This window comes from Enhydra lutris, unplaced genomic scaffold (genome assembly GCF_002288905.1).
Source record: "Enhydra lutris kenyoni isolate GAN:26980312 unplaced genomic scaffold, ASM228890v2 scaffoldscaffold16, whole genome shotgun sequence".
NCBI classification, from domain to species: Eukaryota; Metazoa; Chordata; class Mammalia; order Carnivora; family Mustelidae; genus Enhydra; species Enhydra lutris.
Window position 1 is genome coordinate 9,270,936 of NW_019154100.1, and position 19,941 is coordinate 9,290,876.

At 42.9% G+C, this 19,941-nt stretch overlaps 1 protein-coding gene across 15 annotated transcripts in view; it reads right to left on the reverse strand.

Moving 5' to 3' along the window:
• Positions 1-8,204: 8,204 nt before the first annotated feature.
• Positions 8,205-19,941, reverse strand: part of LOC111147228 (asparagine synthetase (glutamine-hydrolyzing)) — a 155,002-nt gene continuing 143,265 nt past the window's right edge. For all 15 annotated transcript variants that reach the window (XM_022503128.1, XM_022503137.1, XM_022503133.1 and 12 more), the window contains 11 exons: positions 19,658-19,929; positions 15,194-15,431; positions 14,054-14,239; positions 13,727-13,828; positions 13,153-13,280; positions 11,965-12,091; positions 11,312-11,418; positions 10,729-10,829; positions 9,526-9,607; positions 9,282-9,437; positions 8,205-8,550 (listed from right to left, as the gene is read on the reverse strand). In XM_022503128.1, coding sequence (XP_022358836.1) covers positions 8,341-8,550; positions 9,282-9,437; positions 9,526-9,607; positions 10,729-10,829; positions 11,312-11,418; positions 11,965-12,091; positions 13,153-13,280; positions 13,727-13,828; positions 14,054-14,239; positions 15,194-15,431; positions 19,658-19,906 — 1,686 coding nt within the window. In that variant the 5' untranslated portion in view covers positions 19,907-19,929 and the 3' untranslated portion in view covers positions 8,205-8,340. The remainder of the gene's footprint in view (positions 8,551-9,281; positions 9,438-9,525; positions 9,608-10,728; positions 10,830-11,311; positions 11,419-11,964; positions 12,092-13,152; positions 13,281-13,726; positions 13,829-14,053; positions 14,240-15,193; positions 15,432-19,657; positions 19,930-19,941) is intronic.

Consider the following 19,941-nt stretch of genomic DNA (forward strand, 5'->3'; position numbering starts at 1 on the left):
ACTTAACATTTTTTCTTTCTTTGTTGTGATAGAAAATTCTCACTTTCTTCATGCATTGTTCTCCTCACCTCAGTATCTTTATGACCATTATTTTGAACCACGTATTAGTTAAGGTCTGTTTCTGGGGATCATATTTCCCATTTCTTCATTTTCTTAGCTCTCTGTGTTGATTTCTATGCATTAGATAGAACATCTCTGTCTTGGTCTTGACAGAGTTTCTTCCAGTAGGTTAGGCGGTGAATCTTGTCTACCGGCCTAAATTGAGCTCTTGGTTGTCTTTCAAATCTTTGTTATTGTCTAAACAGCCTTCTTTGTTCTTAAAGTCCCAGCAGTTGAGGGAGTGCTAAAAAGGGGAGGATCTCAGTCAGTGCCTACACCTAGGCTGATTAGAAGTTGGGCCCTCATGCAGCTGCCTTTAAAATAATCAAATAGACCTCTTTCAGGGCAAGACTGGGAAAGGAGCTTCTGTCTACTGCCTCTGCATGGAGGGAGGTTAGACAGCTGGGTTGAGACATTTCTTTGTTTGTGACAGTCCCACTGAATCTGTGCATATAAACCATCCTGGCCATCAGAACCAGGCAGTCAAAGGGCGCGTCATCCGGGTAACAGGCAAAAGCCAGGGCACCATACGTATACACCAGTTCTTCCCGAGGACCTGTTGGTGGTCTGCAGCAGAGCACAGGGAGAACAAGGAGATGGCCTCCCCCATTGCCAATCCTCTAGATACATGCTAAATGAGGAGCCTGACCCTCAGGCTGCAGCTTTTTTAAGATATGCAAATATCTCTCTTTTAGGAAAAGACTGAGAGACAAGTGTTGTGTCTGCTTTTTCTGTGCTGAGCACTGTGGAGATAGCCTTGATGAGCCTTAATGAGCCATTTCAAAACTGCTTCTTCAGTTGCCCTAATCTTGTGGGTCCCATGGACACAAGCCTCACTGACTTTCAGAGTTGGTGTTTTGGGGGGCCCATCCCTCAGGTGGAAGTCTTAAAAATTGAGGTCCCAGGTGTGGGGCCCAAAGTCTCTACCTCTCAGGAAGAAACCCGAGTTGTGAGTTCCCTCCCAATTGTATGACACTGTGCTGGGTGGGGCTTATGATGATAGCCTGGGGCAGCTTTTCCAACCCTTTTCAACGTGGGTGGTTTTTTCCCTCTTGTTTAACTGACATGTAGGAGTCTCTCAGCTAGATTTCTTTCAGAGGGAATTGTTCCTTGTGTAGCCGTGGACTTGGTGGGAGCTGAGTTCTGAGCCTTCTATGTCACCATCTAAGATCAAAACTGCCAACATCAAGAGATTTAAAAATCTAGATTACTGGTTCTCTCACAGAAAAGAACAGCAATATTGCCCATAGCATGGAAAGGTTGGGTGTAAGTGGCAGCTGATGAGGGAACAGAAGGCTGGCTGTGGACAAAGCAAAAGCTGACACCCTCCAACCTTCCCCCACCCCCACTCCTGGTTGGGACATCTGTGACATTCTTTAGGAATCTCCTACCCATCTTAACGTTAATACCTTGCTGGAGGGCAAAATGACCTTGGCAATGGCAAGGCCTCTGGTATCCCGTATCTTGTAGGTGTCCTTTAGCATATGAAAGTTCTATTGAAACTTCCCTTTTCCTTACTTCCCCCACCCCCAACCTACAGAACCTGCTACATCTCACAATCCCGGGCGGCAGCTCTTCCTGCCCACGGGTCCTGTCCCCGTGCTTTAATAAACCACCATTTTGCACCAAAGATGTCTCAAGAATTCTTTCTTGGTCGTTGGCTCCAGAGCTCACCCCACCGAACCTCACGTGTATTCTAGAATTTCATCAGCAGCTGTGCCCTGTACACGGGCCTGGTTTTTCTTTGCTATTGGGCACAGCAATCCAGTCCCAGGCCAGGCTGGCTTCACCATTAACACCTGCCTGGCTCCTCTTAGCTATTTTTTCCACTCGTATTGAGCTATAACTGACATACAACATTGTATAACTTTTTGTAAGTTTAGCCATGACATGTATACGTTTCATCATGGCTTGACATACATATATTTAAAGTGATTGTCATGACAAGGTTAGTCAACATCCATCACCTTATACAGTTACAAAGAAAAGAATTCTTTGTGGTGAAAACTTAGAGGTTCTACTTAGGAACTTTCCCTCTCAGCTACTGTGTAATTTTGGTGATGGTGTAGGACCTATTGCATGGCACAGTATGACAAAGATGTTTACAAGGTTGTTACCTGTGGGTTGTGGTTTTAATCTAGTCCCACAAAACAGTGCTAAACCACAAATATGTACACACAACGAACATAGAACTCAGAGTTAAAACGGACCAAAAAATTCCTCCCAAAATATTGTGGGAGATTATTTGGTTGAATATTATTCTTGCTCCACCTTGTGGCCATTTGAGAGACACACGACCCCGACCACCTCGGTGCCAAGTAAAACAGAATGAGGCTTGGGGCACCTGGGAGGCTCGGTGAGTTGAGCCTCTGCCTTCCGCTCAGGTCATGATCCCGGGGGTCCTGGGATCAAGCCCCGCATCGGGCTTTCTGCTCAGCAGGGAGCCTGTTTCCCTTCCTCTCTCTCTGCCTGCCTCTCTGCCTGCTTGTGATCTCTCTCTGTCAAATAAATAAATAAAAATCTTAAAAAAAAAAAAAAAACAAAAAAAAACAAAACAAAACAGAATGAGGCTTCATTGAGTGATAACATAATAGGATTGAGATAATGTTATGTTTGGCGTGTTTTAGCAAAGATCCCAAACCAGTAGTTCATAAAATTTGATCTGATCACTTGATGCATAGCGTCAGAAACCCTGCCACTTTACCCACTTATGAATCATTCTTTTTTTTCTTCTTTTTAAAAAAATTTTACCAAGAAAGAGAGAGGGTGGACAAGGGCGAGCACACATGCATGTGTGGGGTGAGGGGCAGCAGGAGAGGGAGACAGAGAATCTCAAACAGACTCCATGCTGCACGCAGACAGAGGGCTTGCTCTCATGACCCTGAGATCATGACTGAGCCAAAATCAAGAGTCAGACACTCAATCAACTGAGCCACCCAGGCACCCTGAAACATACTTTTCTTCTGTGTTTTCTTCTCACCCCCTGAAACAGACAAGCACAGATCCAGAGTTCGTCCATAACTTTCTACTTTCAAAACACCTGCTCCAGAATTTCTAATATTCTCACTAAAACCTCTACGGGCGAGCTCAACCTCGAAGTGTAAAGTTAGAGAACAGAAGTTCCTACTTAGGTTTGCAAGACCTCGCAAAGTCACTTCCTGCATGGCATGGTGGTTATTGTATGAGGGCTCAGCAAGTTTTTGTCGCCTTGCTAATCTAGAACTCTTTTCTGTGGTATTCATTATAATCAACAGATTATCCCACTGGGCACAAGCTGACCTCTCTTTCAAGATCTAGGCTGTCTGTACATTCCATTTTTTTGGTCCATAAAATGGGGATGACAGCAGTGGGTACTCTCAGGATTATTGTAGAGACCTTGTGTGGTCTTAGATGAGTGTTAGGCTGACTGCCATCAGGACATAGTATTCAGTACAAGGTTTTATCTGTGGGCTGGCTTAGAATACACCAGGAGACTCAGGGCTCGCTGCCCCGGGCAGTTATGAAAATGACGGTTCCCGGGTAAACTGACTTTATTCAAAAGGCAAATAAAAACAGATTTGGGGTTGTCCTTATTCCTTCTTCCCTCTCACTGTATAAAAGAGCTTTCCTTCTAAGGACATATTTTTTACAAGGTGGCTCAAAAGAGGGATGTGAAAGTTTCAGAAAAATAAATATATAAGCTCCTACTGGCCTGTACAACCGTCATATGCTGTTAGCAAGTTACAACTGTTCACTAATTAACTACAGCAAACTGTTGAGCTCCCTGCTGGGATTTATTTTATGAAGTCAACATGTTATCTCTTCAACTTGGCGTAAAATAATTTGTCCCCACCACTACGTTGGAGAAATGCATTAAATTGCCTGGAGAGAAAAATCAGTGTGTTGCAGCTGCCACCTTGTGGCTTTATGTATTATATTAGTCCTCAGAAATCAGATAAGTATTTTCTACCCTAACGACCAGTTTCTAAAATACACCAACAATTTGAGTATAGATTTTTCTAGCATTATTAAAAATTCCCCAAGTTGCACAAAGGACTCTGAACTAATTTCTTGGCAACATTTTACTGCCTTGTGAGGGTTGAAATCAGGTAAGAGTTCACATAAGATCTAAGTCATATTAGCTCTCAGTCCCACAAGATGTCAGTTACACATGTGATGTATGCTTCTGTGTGTTCACCAAACATTTTTGAAATTAAAAAAATTCTCATGTGTAAATTAGATGTGCTAAATAACTTATGAGCTACTCATGAAATGGAGCATATAATCCCATTAAAAATACAGAACTGGAGAAAAATTTTGGAGGATTTTTTTCCATGCAAATAATTCTATAATCTTTTTGAAAGGTAACACAGAGTAGGGGTTAAGTACAACCCTGGGACCTGGGATCAAATATCCCACTTTGATTAATTATTAGTTATGTGAAGTTGGGTATATGACAGAATAGCTGAGTATCATTTACTCGTCCGCAAAGGTGGATCAGCTCAATGGTACATAACTCACAGGGCTGTTGTGAAGATTGACTGGAGCTTTTCGAGCAGTATGGGTCAGACCGGGGAAGGGTGGTCAATGTTCTGGGTAGCCATCATTACGATGGCATGAGTCAAATTAGTTGTTTTGCTGGCGATTAGCCTTCCCCCTTCAAAGTATATGTGGATATAGGAAAGGAAGCGAGCTGAATATTCGGTGACTGGGGTAGATTTGGGGAGTCATTAGCACCGCTCTCCTTTCTGGTACGCCTACCTTTGAAGTCAGGTGCGGCCACATGACTTGCTTCGGCACCGAACGTGTAAGAAAAAAAACTTCAGGGTGTAAGTTCCGAGTTTTGGTACATGATTCATCATTTTCCCCATCCCCCACCTTGCTGGTCATGGTAGCATGTGTCACGATGATGCTCCTTCAGCCTGGGTCCCAAAGTGATTATACCCCCCTTCAATGATGAGCAGAGCCCCATAGACCCAGATGAACATACTGTTTGGGCAAGAAAAAACTTCAGTTGTGGCAACGCACTGAAAATTTGGAATCTTATCATCATCTAATTTATCCCATTTAAAAAAATACTTAGCTTCCTGTGGTCTTCCGGCAGGTAACCTTGCTCTCAAGCTGAGAGGGGTCCTTCCCCTCAGTCTGCTTCACAGCAGAGACCCGGGATGTGGTTGCGTCCTGACAGCCAGCAAAGGACACCACAGAGGCTCTGGAGCCAATCTGTCCATGACTTGGAGCTCCACCACTTAGCAATTAGTTGAATGACTGAGCAGTTGATTTAACCTGTATACAATAGCGGTACTGGGGCATATCTGTTCCAGTTACTGAACCTGTGTAAGAAATGGTGTCACACCTCCATTTATTACATTGAAGGAATTATGAATCGGGAATTGAACATAGCATGCAGGGATGGTTTATCCCACGACTGAGGCCTCAGCTGAAGACTCAGAGTAGGTGCTGGAAGTTTAGTCACATACCTGGTAATTGATGTTGGCTGTTGATGGAGACCTCGGTGCGTGCCGTCAGCCCTGACTCTCACATGGGGCCTCTCCCGGGGCCTGGGCTTCCTTATAACGCATCAAGAGAGAGCGAGCCTAAGTCGAATCACCTTTTGTGACCCTGCGTCAGACGTCACGGCATCACTTCTACTGCATTCAGCTGGTCAAGGCCATCTTGAAATCCTGCCCAGGCCCAAGAAGGGAACTAGACTGCCTCCTCATAGGAGTAGCTAGGGTCTGGAAGAGTTTGAGGGACCAGAAATACTGCGGCGGCCATATTTAGAAAACAGGATCTGCCACATTCCTCAGAGTGCGGGTAAACTCACTGAGTTAGCACAACGTACTCAGAACAGTTAGTAGTTACGTGCTTGGTGTTCGTGACTGATCCCCTGTACAGATCTAGAATCCTATGGAACCACCTTTCTGTGGCCAGCTCTTCCTTCTCCTGGGGACAAAAGCCGAGGATCTGTTCTCTCAGACTCCAGACCAGACTCTGACAACCCCAAGACGGGAGGAATGAAGGAGCACCCTCTACCCCCACAGCCTCAACGAGACCTTCCCTCAACAGTCTGACACCAGTCGGCTCAGGCTGAGAGTTCCCTTTCATCATTCCCCTGTAGAGGACTTAATAAGCTTTGCAGCCTGTTTAACCAAGATCACAGACTTGCCTAAGTACAACTGTGCCTTTATAGCAAGAGATCTGCGAGAAGATGTTGGAAGCAGTGGTAGATCTTGGGTGGTTTCTCTTTTTCTACGCAATCTCTCATGTCCCAAACTCCAAGTACCGGTCTCAGTATGTATGAAAGCAAGTGAAACAGACCTCTGAAGGGGTACATCAGCCCCTAGGGGACCTGGGCAAAACTGAAACAGCAAATAGGAGCGAAAAAAACTTCTAGTTTCTGGTGAGGGACTGACTGGGTTATCTGTTGCTAGCAGTGCTGTGTGGATTATAAAGTACCTGTGTCCTTAGCCCTGAGTCACTGGTATCAGGGTAGGCCAGGCAAACAGGCTTGGCCGGTACCTAACTGTTGAGTCATGCGTGGATGCCCCAGAGGTTGCCATTTCTTCAACCTTCTATAATTTTTGTTGTGAAAGAGGCAAAGGTTATACCACATGCCAAGAACCTTCCCTGGAGCTTGTGCATCTGTTTGACATCCAACGAGTTGCTGTAGTTAGGGTTGACCTGCAGGACTAAATTCACGCCTAGGAAGCTGGCCGCACCAGCTACCTCTCCTGTCAGGTGGTATTGTGTACGCCAGCTCTCACTCACAGAAGTTAAAACTCTAGGGACCAAATTCCGACGCTCAAAAACTAGCGGTTCATGGTTTACGGCACCCCTTACTCCTGCGTGTATGCTGCCGAGTCACTACGCCCTCGTTTCCCTCGAACTTTTGGTGTCCCTTAGCTTGGCAGGCTGTGCCTAGGCCAGGAATAGGTTTGCCTGGAGCCCAGTCATGCTAGGTGTGAGCACTGGGAGCACCTGCAAATACAGGATTGTCACTGAGTCACCCAGTATTAACTCAGGACATTTCCTCAGCTTTCCAGAGATGTTTGAAGATTGTAAGTGAGGGCCTGTTGCCTCAGACAGTCCCCATCTTCCAACTTCCCAGCTCAATTCCTGGCCTTCTTGCTCTTCCCATCAAGCAGTTTAAGATTTTATTAATTAGAGAGTACATGTACAAGCAGGGGGAGCAGCAGGCAGAGGGAGAAGCAGGGTTCCCACTGAACGAGGACCCCGGGATCATGACCTGAACCAAAGGCAGAGGCTTAACTGACTGAGCCACTCAGGCACCCCCATCAAGCATTTTATGTTGACCTGCATGCCAGCACTTACCTCTTCAAAAGTTGCTACTAAATGGGATCCATCTTTATAACGTATTTCAAAATGTTATCCCTAAACTACCAGTGAGCATTCAACTGAGAATCTTCTACTCATTCATTGAATGTTTCCTTGTTATACTCTTTCTCGCTTAGGCTTAGAATGCTTTCTCCTTTCATCACAAATGCTTGGTTTGAGTTGTTTCTCTACAACAGGGCTCTACAAACTAGGGCCCACAGGCCAAATCCAGCCCACTGCCTGAGCTTACAAACTCTGGAACACAGCCATCCCCACTTGTTTGCCTATTGGCTCTGGTTTTTACACTCCAGTCGTGGAGTCCAGCAGTTCCAACAGATGTCTGCAAAGCTTGCAATCCTACTGCCCCTTGAGAGTCCGCTGACCTCTGGCCTAGAACAGTAGTTGCAGAAGAGGTGTTGGCACCACAGAAAACAGAAAGTAAGAATTGCTATTTTATAAAATAGAGCTGTTATGGCAGCCTACGATGGGGATGGATGGCCTCGGCACAGCAGAGGCCGTCTGGCCAGCTGCTGGGAATACAGAAAGGCCAGAGGGAGGCCGGGAGAAGGCCACACTAAGAGGAGGCCGGGATGGGAAGGGAGCCATGTTGGCACAGGGCCCAAGTCTTCTAAAGCAGCCTTAGAGCAGCTGCTAACGCCTGCAAACATCAGCCAGCTCCCCCCTTGCCCAGGCTCACTCTCTACCTTACTGGTAAACAGTAAAAGCCGTTCAGTTTCCAGTTACCTCTACTGAAGGGGCTGCGTGAGCAGAAGCAACTACAGCAATGGTTCTGATTTAAGACTTTTATTTTTTTTCATGCCCAACGGGCCTGAGTGGTTGATGCTTCCGCTCCCCTTCCTATCCTGGAGCCCCCAACCCTTCACAAGAGGAGCGTGTCCTTGCAGGGCTGAGTGCAGAGGGCCCCTAGGCTTTGGCAGCTGCCTTGTAATGGGCCAGAGTGCGGGCCGAAGGGTCGGTGGCGTTGATCCACCTTGGCATCCAGTAATGCGTCAGCCAGTCGGCCCGGCCGGGGTAGTGGCGCTCAAAGATCTGACGGTAGTAATAGCCTTCTTTGGTTTTAGGAGTGTTGAAGGGAAATTTTTGGGCTGCTGCTGCCATCATTGCATCATCAACCTAGAAGAGCATAAAAACAAAATGTTTTTTTAGACGGCATAGAAACCCTTATATTGAATGTGGCTTCATGGCAACAACCAAAGATATGAAAAGGCATGACTGTAATTGCCCAAGAGACCCTTTGAATCACCCTTCACTTAGAACATTTTATATTCTAAAATATAATTTTAGAACATTTTATATTCTAAAATACCAGAATATACACAGCTGCTGTGACTTTTAAAGAACATTTTTGTGAATGTCTATAACAGAGGGTAGCTCTGAGTTTTATTCTTTCATGCCTATTAATGTCTGACCCCCAGCAGGTATGCAGTGACGTGGTAAATGAAGGTCAGTGATAACGGGTAAGTCTCTCGCTCTTTCAATTCTAGATGTTACTACATAATCCTTCATGCTATCTGAATCTTATGAAATTCTTACAAAAGCATTGTTTACTGAGAATTTCTCCAACACACAAAACATTTAAACTAAACACAAAATGAACAGCGATTACAATTCTATTTCCACATCGTCCTCTTCCAGACAATATACATATATTTTTAAAGATTTCATTTATTTATCTGATAGAGATTACAAGTAGTCAGAGAGGCAGGCAGGGAGAGAGGAGGAAGCAGGCTCCCTGCCGAGCAGAGAGCTCGATGTGGGGCTCGATCCCACATCCCGAAGGCAGAGGCTTTAACCCACTGAGCCACCCAGGCACCCCCCAGACAATATTTTTAAAGACATTATACCTGGTGTTCAATATAGTCCTGTAAAATCCTAAACCAGGAATTCTTAACTGAGGTTATTCCATCACTGAAGGCTTCTTTTGGCCGCCAGAGAATGTCTTTAGGTATCAGATTGGAGTCCTCAAAGGTCTCTCTCAGGAGATGTTTTTCTATCCCATTCTGACATGAAAACAAAGGAATGTTAGTAAAAGTTCCGAATATATTTGATATCAATGGACAGTTTTTTATCTTGGATTGATTCACCTACCTTAGGAATCCTCATATCTGGTGGCAGAGACAAGTAATAGGAAGAAAATCGATGATCCAGGAAAGGGACTCTCAATTCAAGGCTTAAAGGAAAAAAGAAAATCTAAATCAAAATGGAGAGTTACTGCCTGTCTGTTCAGATTGTCCTTGAGAGTTTCTTGGCAATTCAACCAGCCTCTAAGTAAGATAAGTCACGTTATGACTTATGTTATCATGTCATGTCATCTTATGTTAAGACGATAAAGTCATTTTTGCAGTCCTGATTATCCTACACTACTGCGTGAACACAAAAATCTTCATTCAAAAAGGGATGCTTACTATCTAGGGAGTGAGGCAAACTGACAATAATTTGACTTTCCCTTCTACAAACAACTAAGTGCACATCTCAAAAAGCAGAAAAAGGCAAGAATCATGAGTGACCAGATCACTGAGAATGTACTTTTCCTATACCTTTCTGCCTCAACATCTTTTATAGGTGAGCCCATCTCTCATCTTACTAAAAACAGTAAGAATTCAAAATTGTTGACTACTAAATAACTCGTTTTCATACAACATTCAATATAAACCACCGATCTATAGTGTTTCATCAAAGGCTGCATTATGTTTCCTGAATCCTGGTGACTCTGGTTAAGACAAATGGATATGATAATAACCACGGATTCAGTTCATTCCCCACACCGTATTTTACTATTTCCCAACCTCAGTGTGATTTGGTAGAAGCAACTAAGACATTTGATGTCAGTTTTCTATCATGTACAGTACAAGTCTTGAATTCTCCAACATGACTAGCTAAAAAGCGACAACTTTAGGCATCCAGAAATGGTCTCAGAGAAACCTGTTGGAATCCAATCAGCCCTCTTGGATCTTCACCACCCTGTGACCACACAGCATCCAACAGGCACTCAACACTTGTTTCATGGGGGTGTGTAATTTTTACTTCTCTTAAAAAGGCTTAGAAAGAGGGGCATCTGCCTTCCCTCTCCATTCAGATGGCAGTGGAGTGGAGCTGTGTTTAAAGGCAGAAAGTCTGTCTAAACCTACAGTCCCCTCATCAGAACCACAGTAACACTCTGAATGAGAAGAGCTTCACTTTCTCTGAAAAGTCCTACTTTGCAACATATAACCAACTGAAAGAAACAATCAGCCACCGAGCTGTTTGATTTTTGAGGCTATCTTTACGACTGCTTCTCAGCTACTGAGTTACCCGTGGGCAGCAGTGGTGCGGTCTGCCCGGAGCACATCGAACAAGTAGAGTTCCTTCAGAAGCCTCTCACTCTCCTCCTCGGCTTTTTCAGGAGAAGGAGCCTGTTTGACAAACAAGCAGGTGAAGTTACAAATACACCAACAGCTTGGCTTTGTGCACACGGAACAGCCTGTGTTTCTCTCTCTTTCCCACATTTCTGCTCTAAGCATGGTAAGACAAAAAGCTACTCAAGGTCTGGGGAAGGGAGTCTATGCTTGCTACACCAGGTGTGCTACTCCCTTCACACCAAATGGTTGATGTCAGGCAATTAAACGGACACTGTGGGCAATAACCATGCTGCCGCACGATAGTAAGAAATATCACAACTGTGATTCTCATGCTCAACCGTCCTGAAGAATGCATCTTTATCTGACTCCAGGAAGACCTCTTTCTCCCCTGACAAAGCAGACAGGATCTGGTCTCCTCATCTACATCACAAGACACTCAAGTGTTAGGGCTACAGTGACAAGAGGGGACAGCACGCAGTCAAACAGTTCACTTTTCCTAGCTTCGCACCAATATCCCTCCATTTCAGAATGCTTACCTTGTGGAAATATATGTAACCCTGCGTCAGCTCATCTGAGCCTTCCCCGGAGAAGATCACCACGCTATCTGTGTTCTTACGAATGTACTTGGAAACTAAGTACATACCTTGGAAGAGAGAGACAAATTGTTCAACATCAACATAACTCTCCACCAAAAATGCGTTCTGTTTGGCTTATAGAAGCTACTGAGTTTTACTTAGAGTAAACTCTGTATTTATAAACTGGCTTCCAAAATAACGACTTTTTATCTATAAGCCATTTTAATGTACCTAATGTAGAATTTGTACTGTTGCCATGAAATAGCCCAAAACCATTCTAGAATTATTTGCATTTATTCTTAAGTACTTTGTTTTAAACTATTGTTTGAAATAATCTCTTAACCCTTATACCTTTTTTTTTAGTATTAAAAATGTTTTTGAGGGGCGCCTGGGTGGCTCAGTTGGTTAAGCGACTGCCTTCAGCTGGGTCATGATCCTGGAATCCTGGGATCAGGTCCTGCATCGGGCTCCCTGCTCAGCGGTGAGTCTGCTTTGCCCCCTGACCTCTCCCCTCTCATGCTCTCTCTCTCTCTCTCTCTCTCTCTCTCATTCTCGCTCCCAACTAAATAAAATCTTAAGAAAAAAAATTTTTTTAATGTCCTAAAATACCTTACCTACTGAAGCACGAACGGTCGTAATATCATAAGTTTCCAAGGAAAATATGACTTCATCCAAGACCTGAATGCCTTCCTCAGAATTAAAGAGGACTTCATGGTGTTCACTCCCAATGTGATTTGCCACCTGATTATTTAAGAAACATCCATATACTTGTGACTTAAAAGAACTGCCTTTGAGAAGGAAACATGACAGTAGTTCACAACACAGTAAGTTAACAACAGTGAAAAACAAACCAGGCAAAATAGGAGGCAATGATTCTCTAGGCTACCGTATACAAGGTTCCCCAGTCAGGTTTCCTGGTCTCCTCCAGTCTCTGCCATGACTCAACTAAGAGGCAGACAGCCCATCAGCTCTTCGCGCTCCAACACTTCCACCTAACTGTCCAGAGTACTGTACAGGTAGTGTGCTCTACACCCCTAAGAGACCCCCCTCCTTTCTCTCTAGTCTGACAGGGCCCCACTATAACCTTGGCCCTCACTGGCCCTCCAGTAATGTTTTATATTACATTCAGGATATTATTCCTAAAGGAAATGCCACCCTCCCCTTCTTTTTTCTTTGGCTATTTTGGATTCTTTCAGCATTGATCAGCTTGCTTTGAGACTGCATTCTAGCTCTTTCTCTTCCAGACTAGGAAAAAGGTCTCCTGAACACTGAATATGTATGTACAAGGTCCCCCCTGCCCATAATCCTAACACACAATGCTTTGTTATTAAAAAAAAAAAAAAAAAAAAAAGCTAACATTTATAGGGCACTAACTACATGCTGTGTTCTATCCTATGCATTTTAGATGAATTACATCATTTTCACCACAAAACTATCCCACAGTAGATACTATTACTCCCATTACACAAATGAGTAATTACATGGTGGAAGTAGGATTTGAAACCAGTGGTCAGGCTCCAGAGCGTGCAGTCCTAACCACTATACCATGCCCTTATGTTCAAGAAGAATTATTATCGTTAGGTTTTTATGAGGCCTGCATGGGCCTTGGTAGAATTATCTAGAGGACAGCGTGCAACACTGCTGATATTCAACAGGCATTTCATTCCATTTTAATATATTTAAATTTAACATAATTACCTGAGTCAATACAGGAGCATAAGCACAGAATCATTAATTATGGGCCTGATAGTTATGCTAACATGTCTGTCTGAATTACATAATGGGCAGAGACGGTGTCTTACCTTCCTAGCAGCCAGTAAATCAGTACTGTCTTCCATGCCAATTGCAAATGTCTGGAGAGGGTACTGAACATGGGCCTCTTTTAGCTGCTTTAACAGAGTGGCAGCAACCAAACTGGAATCTAAGCCCCCTGTGAGCGAGACCGGAAGTACACGGGTTACGTGCCTTGCGAAGAGGAGCAGGTAGGATTTACAATCCTGTGAAGCCCCAAGATGAGAGTTTTGCCATTTAAAATCCCCAAGTTTTATAAACTGAAAATCAACTTTAATCAAAGAAAACAATCTAATATATATAACCCGAGATAATGGTTGCAGTATATGAATTGTTAAAAAAAAAAAAATCACTAGACACGACGCTGAAGAATGTTTATTAGCTCGCTCATCCCAGTAATTGTAATGTAAGCAAACGTTGCTGTATTAGTGTGAATATTAAATGCAGCTTATGGAAAACATTTTCATCCTCTAATGGAGAGAAAGATTAAATCCTCAATATTCTATCGTCAAAACCTCAGGGATGGCTACAAATCATTTACTTAAATACGCATTCAGTATAGTTAGGCGTTTTAACAGCCTTCACCTGATAAAAGGCAGCCAATCCTTCGGTCTGTCATCAAGCGTTTCTTGATGGCATTGTCAAAAAGGATCCGCAGGTTGTTCTTCACGGTTTCTATCTCAAAACCTACAATCACATAAAGTAAGTAAACGGTTCCAGAAAATCTTGGGCTGAATTATTTACTGAAATGAGGTACACACTCATCTTATCTATCATGATAACATGTGCTCAACTGGGGACTTTGCCAAAGCCCAGTGCGCCACATCCACATGAAATAGGAAATAGCTCTTCACACATGACCCGTTCTAGTGACAGGAAAGTATCATTTCCGCTGGGCGTTTGCTCTAGTACCTGGGAACAGTTTCTCCACGTTGTCGTAGAGGGCATGCAGAGGTTCATCTCTACAGTGATGGTATTTGACCATTTCCACGGAGGCAACTTTGCCATTGGGCTTTAAATCCAAAACTTCATAGTGTCCCGGGAGAAAAGGCTCCACTTTTAAAAAAGGAGTTGTGGAGTGCTTCAGGTTAACAAGGCCTACAAATTCCAAAAGAGAATTTTACTCATGCTACAATTCACACTAACTCTCACAGGTAACTTACTGTCCTCTAAATTCCTATTTCCCTTTTTTGTACAAACACATGTCCATTATATCAGCAAAACGGGAAAATTAACTCAATGATACTATCTACTTACAAGAGAGGTCACAGTGGTACAGAGATGTTGAGCAAGGCTACACTGATTTCTAGGATTTCAGAGCAATAGGAAAATCTCCAATGTTCCCTTTCTTCTCCCTAGCTGAAATTTCAGATCAAGAAAATCTATTTTCCATAATAAATTAAGTATAAAAACAAAAGATACACTAAGCAAGGAGAGGGACTTGAAATTATTCATTTTACGATATCCTGGCTGTCATTTCTTTGAGGTATTTTAAGAAAACAGTTGTGGTTCCTGGACCTTTGACAAGCAAATAAATCCAGTATGAGGTACTTTAAAGTTGGGCATTAAGTCAGGCATCTACCCCTTTACTAGTTATTATATACTGTGTATTAACAGTATAATCTAAATTTCCTCAATAAGTTTTCATAGTGAGTAACCTAATTGACACCACCACGATCTCTGATACATAATCGATGTTTTGTTGTAAATAGGAACAGCCTATCAAATGCTCATTATGATTTACAATTTGAGTGTGTCAGCCCAGTAATCTGTCATACTGAATTCAAAGACCAGACTGGACCCAGATCCCATCACTAGCCAGGAGACTGCAACAGAGTCATACAACCCCTATGGGAGGTGAGGAGTTAATTAAAAAGTTTTAACCAGGGAATACCATGAACAGATTAATTTTAGATACATTATTCTAAAAGCACTGACAAATAGTCTCTGGAAAACCTCTGGAATGCCCACCATGGGATTTGCAAATATGATCTAGAGGGAAACACAAAACCAGAGCAATAATGAAACCCTACAGAAAAATTCTCTAATTACCTTTAGCTTCTGAACACACGGCCAAAAATCCATCTTCCGTCATTGCTTTAAACAAAGGCCTGACTCCGTAAGTATCTCTGCCCAGGAACACTTTCTTAGTGGCAGTATCCAGTAAAATGAATGCAAACACCCCATCCAACATACTAACTGTTTGCTCAATTCCTCCTTTGTCATATAGGTGAAGGATTATCTCACCATCCACTTTGGTCTGGTATTCAAATTCAAAATGTTGTTGCAGCTTTGAAAAACAGCAGCAAAACCAACATGTTAGAATCTGTGTGCATTCACAAATAGTTTTTCACTGCAAAGTTGGTTCAGTATTTCTACGTTCTAGAAGCATGCACTTCAGTGATGTAGAAGAATCATGGCATTACCAAAATATAACTTGTTTGAAGTCACAATTCTGCAAATTCTTTGTAACATAAAGCTAAACCCGTGCAAATTTTAGTTGCATTCTGATGAAGGCAATGTATCCAAAGAGTCATGCGTGGACAGATAAAAAGTCACCTTAGATATATGCTATGTCTGTAATACATATATATTTATATGTAAGTTGAAGCAAATAGGTTGCCCCCAGTTGCCATGACACTAAAAATGTGCTTCCACACTGTAATACTTTGACTTTGGAATAGAGTATCAGCTAAAGTTTTTCCAGTTCAGTCTCCAAGACCTGCCTATGAAAATGGAAAGCAAAAGGACAAATGGGCATCTGGGTGGCTCAGTAGGTTAAGCGTCTGCCTTTGGCCTAGGGTCCTGGGATGGAGCCCCATGTTAGGTTCCCTGCTAAGCAGGAAATTTGATTCTCCCTCTACCTCGGCTCCTCCCCCTGCTTGTGCATGCTCTCTTTCTTTCTCTCTCCCTCTCTGTCAAATAAGTAAGTAAAAATTTTTTTTTTTTTTAAAGGACAAACATAATCTGTATGATCCCCGGCAAACAGATGATTCCATCACAATGATAAAGACACATTATCTAAACACACCTGCTGGCCCCCAGGGGAGGACCGTGATATTCAGTCCTCCTACCACTGCAGTGGCATTAAAGCTACTTCTCACTGAGAGACAAAATGACAGGGGCACATTAGAAGCCCACATGCCCCAAAGGCACAGCAAAGTGACAGTCACGATCACACCGAGTGCACAGGGAGAGGGTTTAATTACAGGACACCCGGACCCTGTGGCTCTCCATCACCACTGTAAACCATGAGGGTGAAGTCCCTGGAGTTGCTCTTTCTGTGAACTTACTCCTATTTTTGGCTGACAGTGGAGAGAGAAGAGGTTCACATTAACAAAATGAGGTGGAAATCCTGGGTACATTTTGATATTTAAAACATATTTCTAAAATGCATAAAGTTAATTTATGTTTGTCTACATATGACCTATAAACATGCTTCACAATTACACACACTCTAGGATTTATGAAACTGTCTCTGGGCACTCACAGAATGACCCCCAAAATGGGCTTTGGCTGCCTCCAGGGACTACAGAGCCACTTCCTGTTGACCTCCCCCTACTCTGAGAGACTCTAAGGGGAGACCCTGGCACTAGCAGGTGGGGCTTGGAAAGCAGTCTTCTGTGGACCCTTCTGGGCTTAGGCATCTGAAGGATGAGTATACCCTAAAGCAGTCAGTGATTTTGGTGAGCAACGGCTTCCCCCAATCTATCCCACCACTGCCACCAAGTCAGCACTGCTCCTGAGCTAAACCCTGCAGGGAAGTTATTGCTTAATGACTCCCAGGTGCCACTTTCCAGTCTCCTGAAAAAAAACACTCGGGTAAAAGCTGCATGGAGATAAAAGCCCCCGTTCTCTTGTCCCCCACACAGGTATCACACTGCCCTCCAACTTGCTGTTTGCAAGCCCCTTATGCTCCCCGCAGAGACTCCTCCCTGCCCCAGCCTCTACTCAGAGTCCTCCTCTCCTTCATTTATTCTTCCTCCATGCCCAGCACACCTCCAGCTGTCTTTTATTAGCAAGAGTAAATTTTCTTTTTGTTATAAATAAATAAATAAATGGAGGGACTTTGGAGTTTCCATTGCAGCAGACTTCACATAAACCAAAAATGGCCATCCTCCTCTTTTGTCAAATTTCTGGCTGCTCACGCTGCATACACTTAGATGACTAGTAGAAGTAATGGAATGTCTATGCTTTTGAAAAGACAACATATTTGATGAATTTAGAATAAAAATACTTTTGAAATACCATTTTCTAACTTCTAAATAAAATATGTAAAAGCAGAAATGTTGTTCAAGTTAAACAAGGTATTTCCTATGTCATTTAAGGTGAAAGGTTAATAGTGCCATAACCCAACCCAGCATTCTCATGTATATGGTACTAACTTGGCTTAGTAAGAAAGAAGTCTTAACTGTTCCTTCCTGTACTCTCACTGCTGTGAAATCCATTCTTACTTTTCCTGTTCACCATTTCATCTCCAAGCACCTAGAAAAATGATGCCTGTGTATAATATGCTCTTAAGAAATGTATGAAAGGAATCTGCTGAGTTAACTATAAAAACTTCTCTAATGAGAAGCCTATTAAGAGTAGAGTATTCTGGGCTCCTGGGTGGCTCAGTTGGATAAGCAACTATCTTCAGCTCAGGTTATGATCCTGGGGTCCCGGGATCGAGTCCCGCATCAGGCTCCCTGCTCAGTGGGGAGTCTGCTTCTCCCTCTAACCCTCCCACATCTAGTGCTCTCTCTCTCTCTCTCAAATAAATAAATAAAATCTTAAAAAAAAAAAAGTAGATTATTCTTATAAGCAGACAACAATGGCAAAAGCCACTGTCCAGAGATAAAAACATCCAAAGGGTGACTAGAATGTAAATCCTTATCTGTGAATGATTGACATGACATAACAAGACTCAAAAAATACCAAGAAACAGTGTGAATGATGTCTGGCTTCAAACAAAACAAAGCAACTATAAAGATGTTCTTGGCAGAGGTGTTTGGGTGGCTCAGTGGGTTAAGCATCTAGACTCTTGATTTCGGCTCAGGTTATGATGTCAGGGTTGTGAGATCAAGCCTCATATGGGGTTCCTTGCTGGGCAAGGAATCTGCTTAAGATTGTCTCTCTCCCTCTGCCCTTCCTCTACTCTCCCTCGCCACAAAAATAAAAAATTAAAAAAAAAAAAGATATTCTTGGCCAACTTGCAGTAATTTAATATGAACTGAGTATTAAATGATATTATTGATTCTTAGGTTTAACAGTATTGGTGTTAGGTAGAGGAATGCCCTAATTTTGAAGAGATAAGTGCTTATATATTTAGGAGTAAAGTATCACAATATCTGTAGCATACTAACATGATTCAGCCAAAAATTTAATGCCTAGGTGTATATACAGAAAGAGAAAAATAAGTCAAATAGGGCAAAACATTAATAGTTATACAATCTAGGTTCTCACTTTTGGGGTTTTTTAATATATGTTTGAAATTCTCAAAAATAAAAGCTGGGGAGGAGGGTGGCAAACAAAAAATTACTTGGAAATTTTAGATTTAAAATATGTATGAAACACTAGCCAAATAATTCCAGATTGGAAAGCTCTTAGCCAATGTGGCTTCCTGGGGTCAGAATGTCCCCCCCTCTTACCACTCTCATCCTGAGTAAGCTTTCCCCAGATTAGAAAGCTGTTCCAATTTTAATGCAGCTAGAAAATCACTTCCCGCACTCTTTCCTCTGGCCACCCTTCTGTCTTGCCATTCTATTTAAGTGCAGTATGCAGACGTAATAAATATCATTAAGGGCAGCCTCATATAAAAGCTACAAGGATGATGACCTCTCAACTACTGAACTGTATACTTGCCCTAAAATCCTCCTGTCTCACAGCTCTTAGAATGATATTCTAACTCCTTAGCAAGTCCTGCTTGATCGGGTCCTGTCCACCCTCCCAACCCCACCTTGCCCACCTTACTCCTTGTTCACATCTGACAATCCCAGGGCTGCTTCCTTCCTCAGACTTCTATACATGCTATTCCCTCTGCATGAGAAGTTCCTCCCAGCCCCCCAGCTGATCATGGTGCATCAGGTATCGGTTCAGGTGGCAGTTCCTCCAGAGGTCTTCTCTGATCACTGGATCTCCCCTATCATCCATATTTTCAGAATATCAGTCATAGGTACAGGGATTTTTTTCTTTGCTTTTTAATGGAATAAGCTCCATCAGAGTGCAGAACTACCTCTCATACCTACTATTGTATCCCCAGCACCAAACACAGGCTCTGATTAATATTCAAATTCATAATAGGAAAAAAAAGTGCTGAGAGTTAAAGAATTGTAATCCTCATTTGTGTGTGTGTGTGTCCAACTCATTTGACCTCTTGGGTCCCAGTGCATCATCTTTATAATTGGAGCAAATGAGATAATGAACATGGAAATTGTTGGAGAAGTAAAAAGCTTTACATGAAGTACATAAAAGTTATAACCAACTAGCTCTGAGGTTTAATCACATCCAGATACCTTCTGGTTTTGTTTTATGTACCTTCTTGTGGTTGTAGATTTCACCGTTGTAACAGAGCCACAGATAAGGATATTTCTTTACTCGAATTGGCTGCATTCCAAACAGCTGATCAACCACTGCCAACCGATGAAATCCAAAGCAGCAGTTGGTGTATCCATTAACATTCTCAAAACGAAATGCATCTGGACCCCTGTGTGCAATCTTCATAGCACTCAGGCACTGCACAGAAAGGCAGTCATCACTGCCAAAGAGGGCCCAAATCCCACACATGGTGCAATGGGGTTATGGGCTTTCTATGGAGAAAA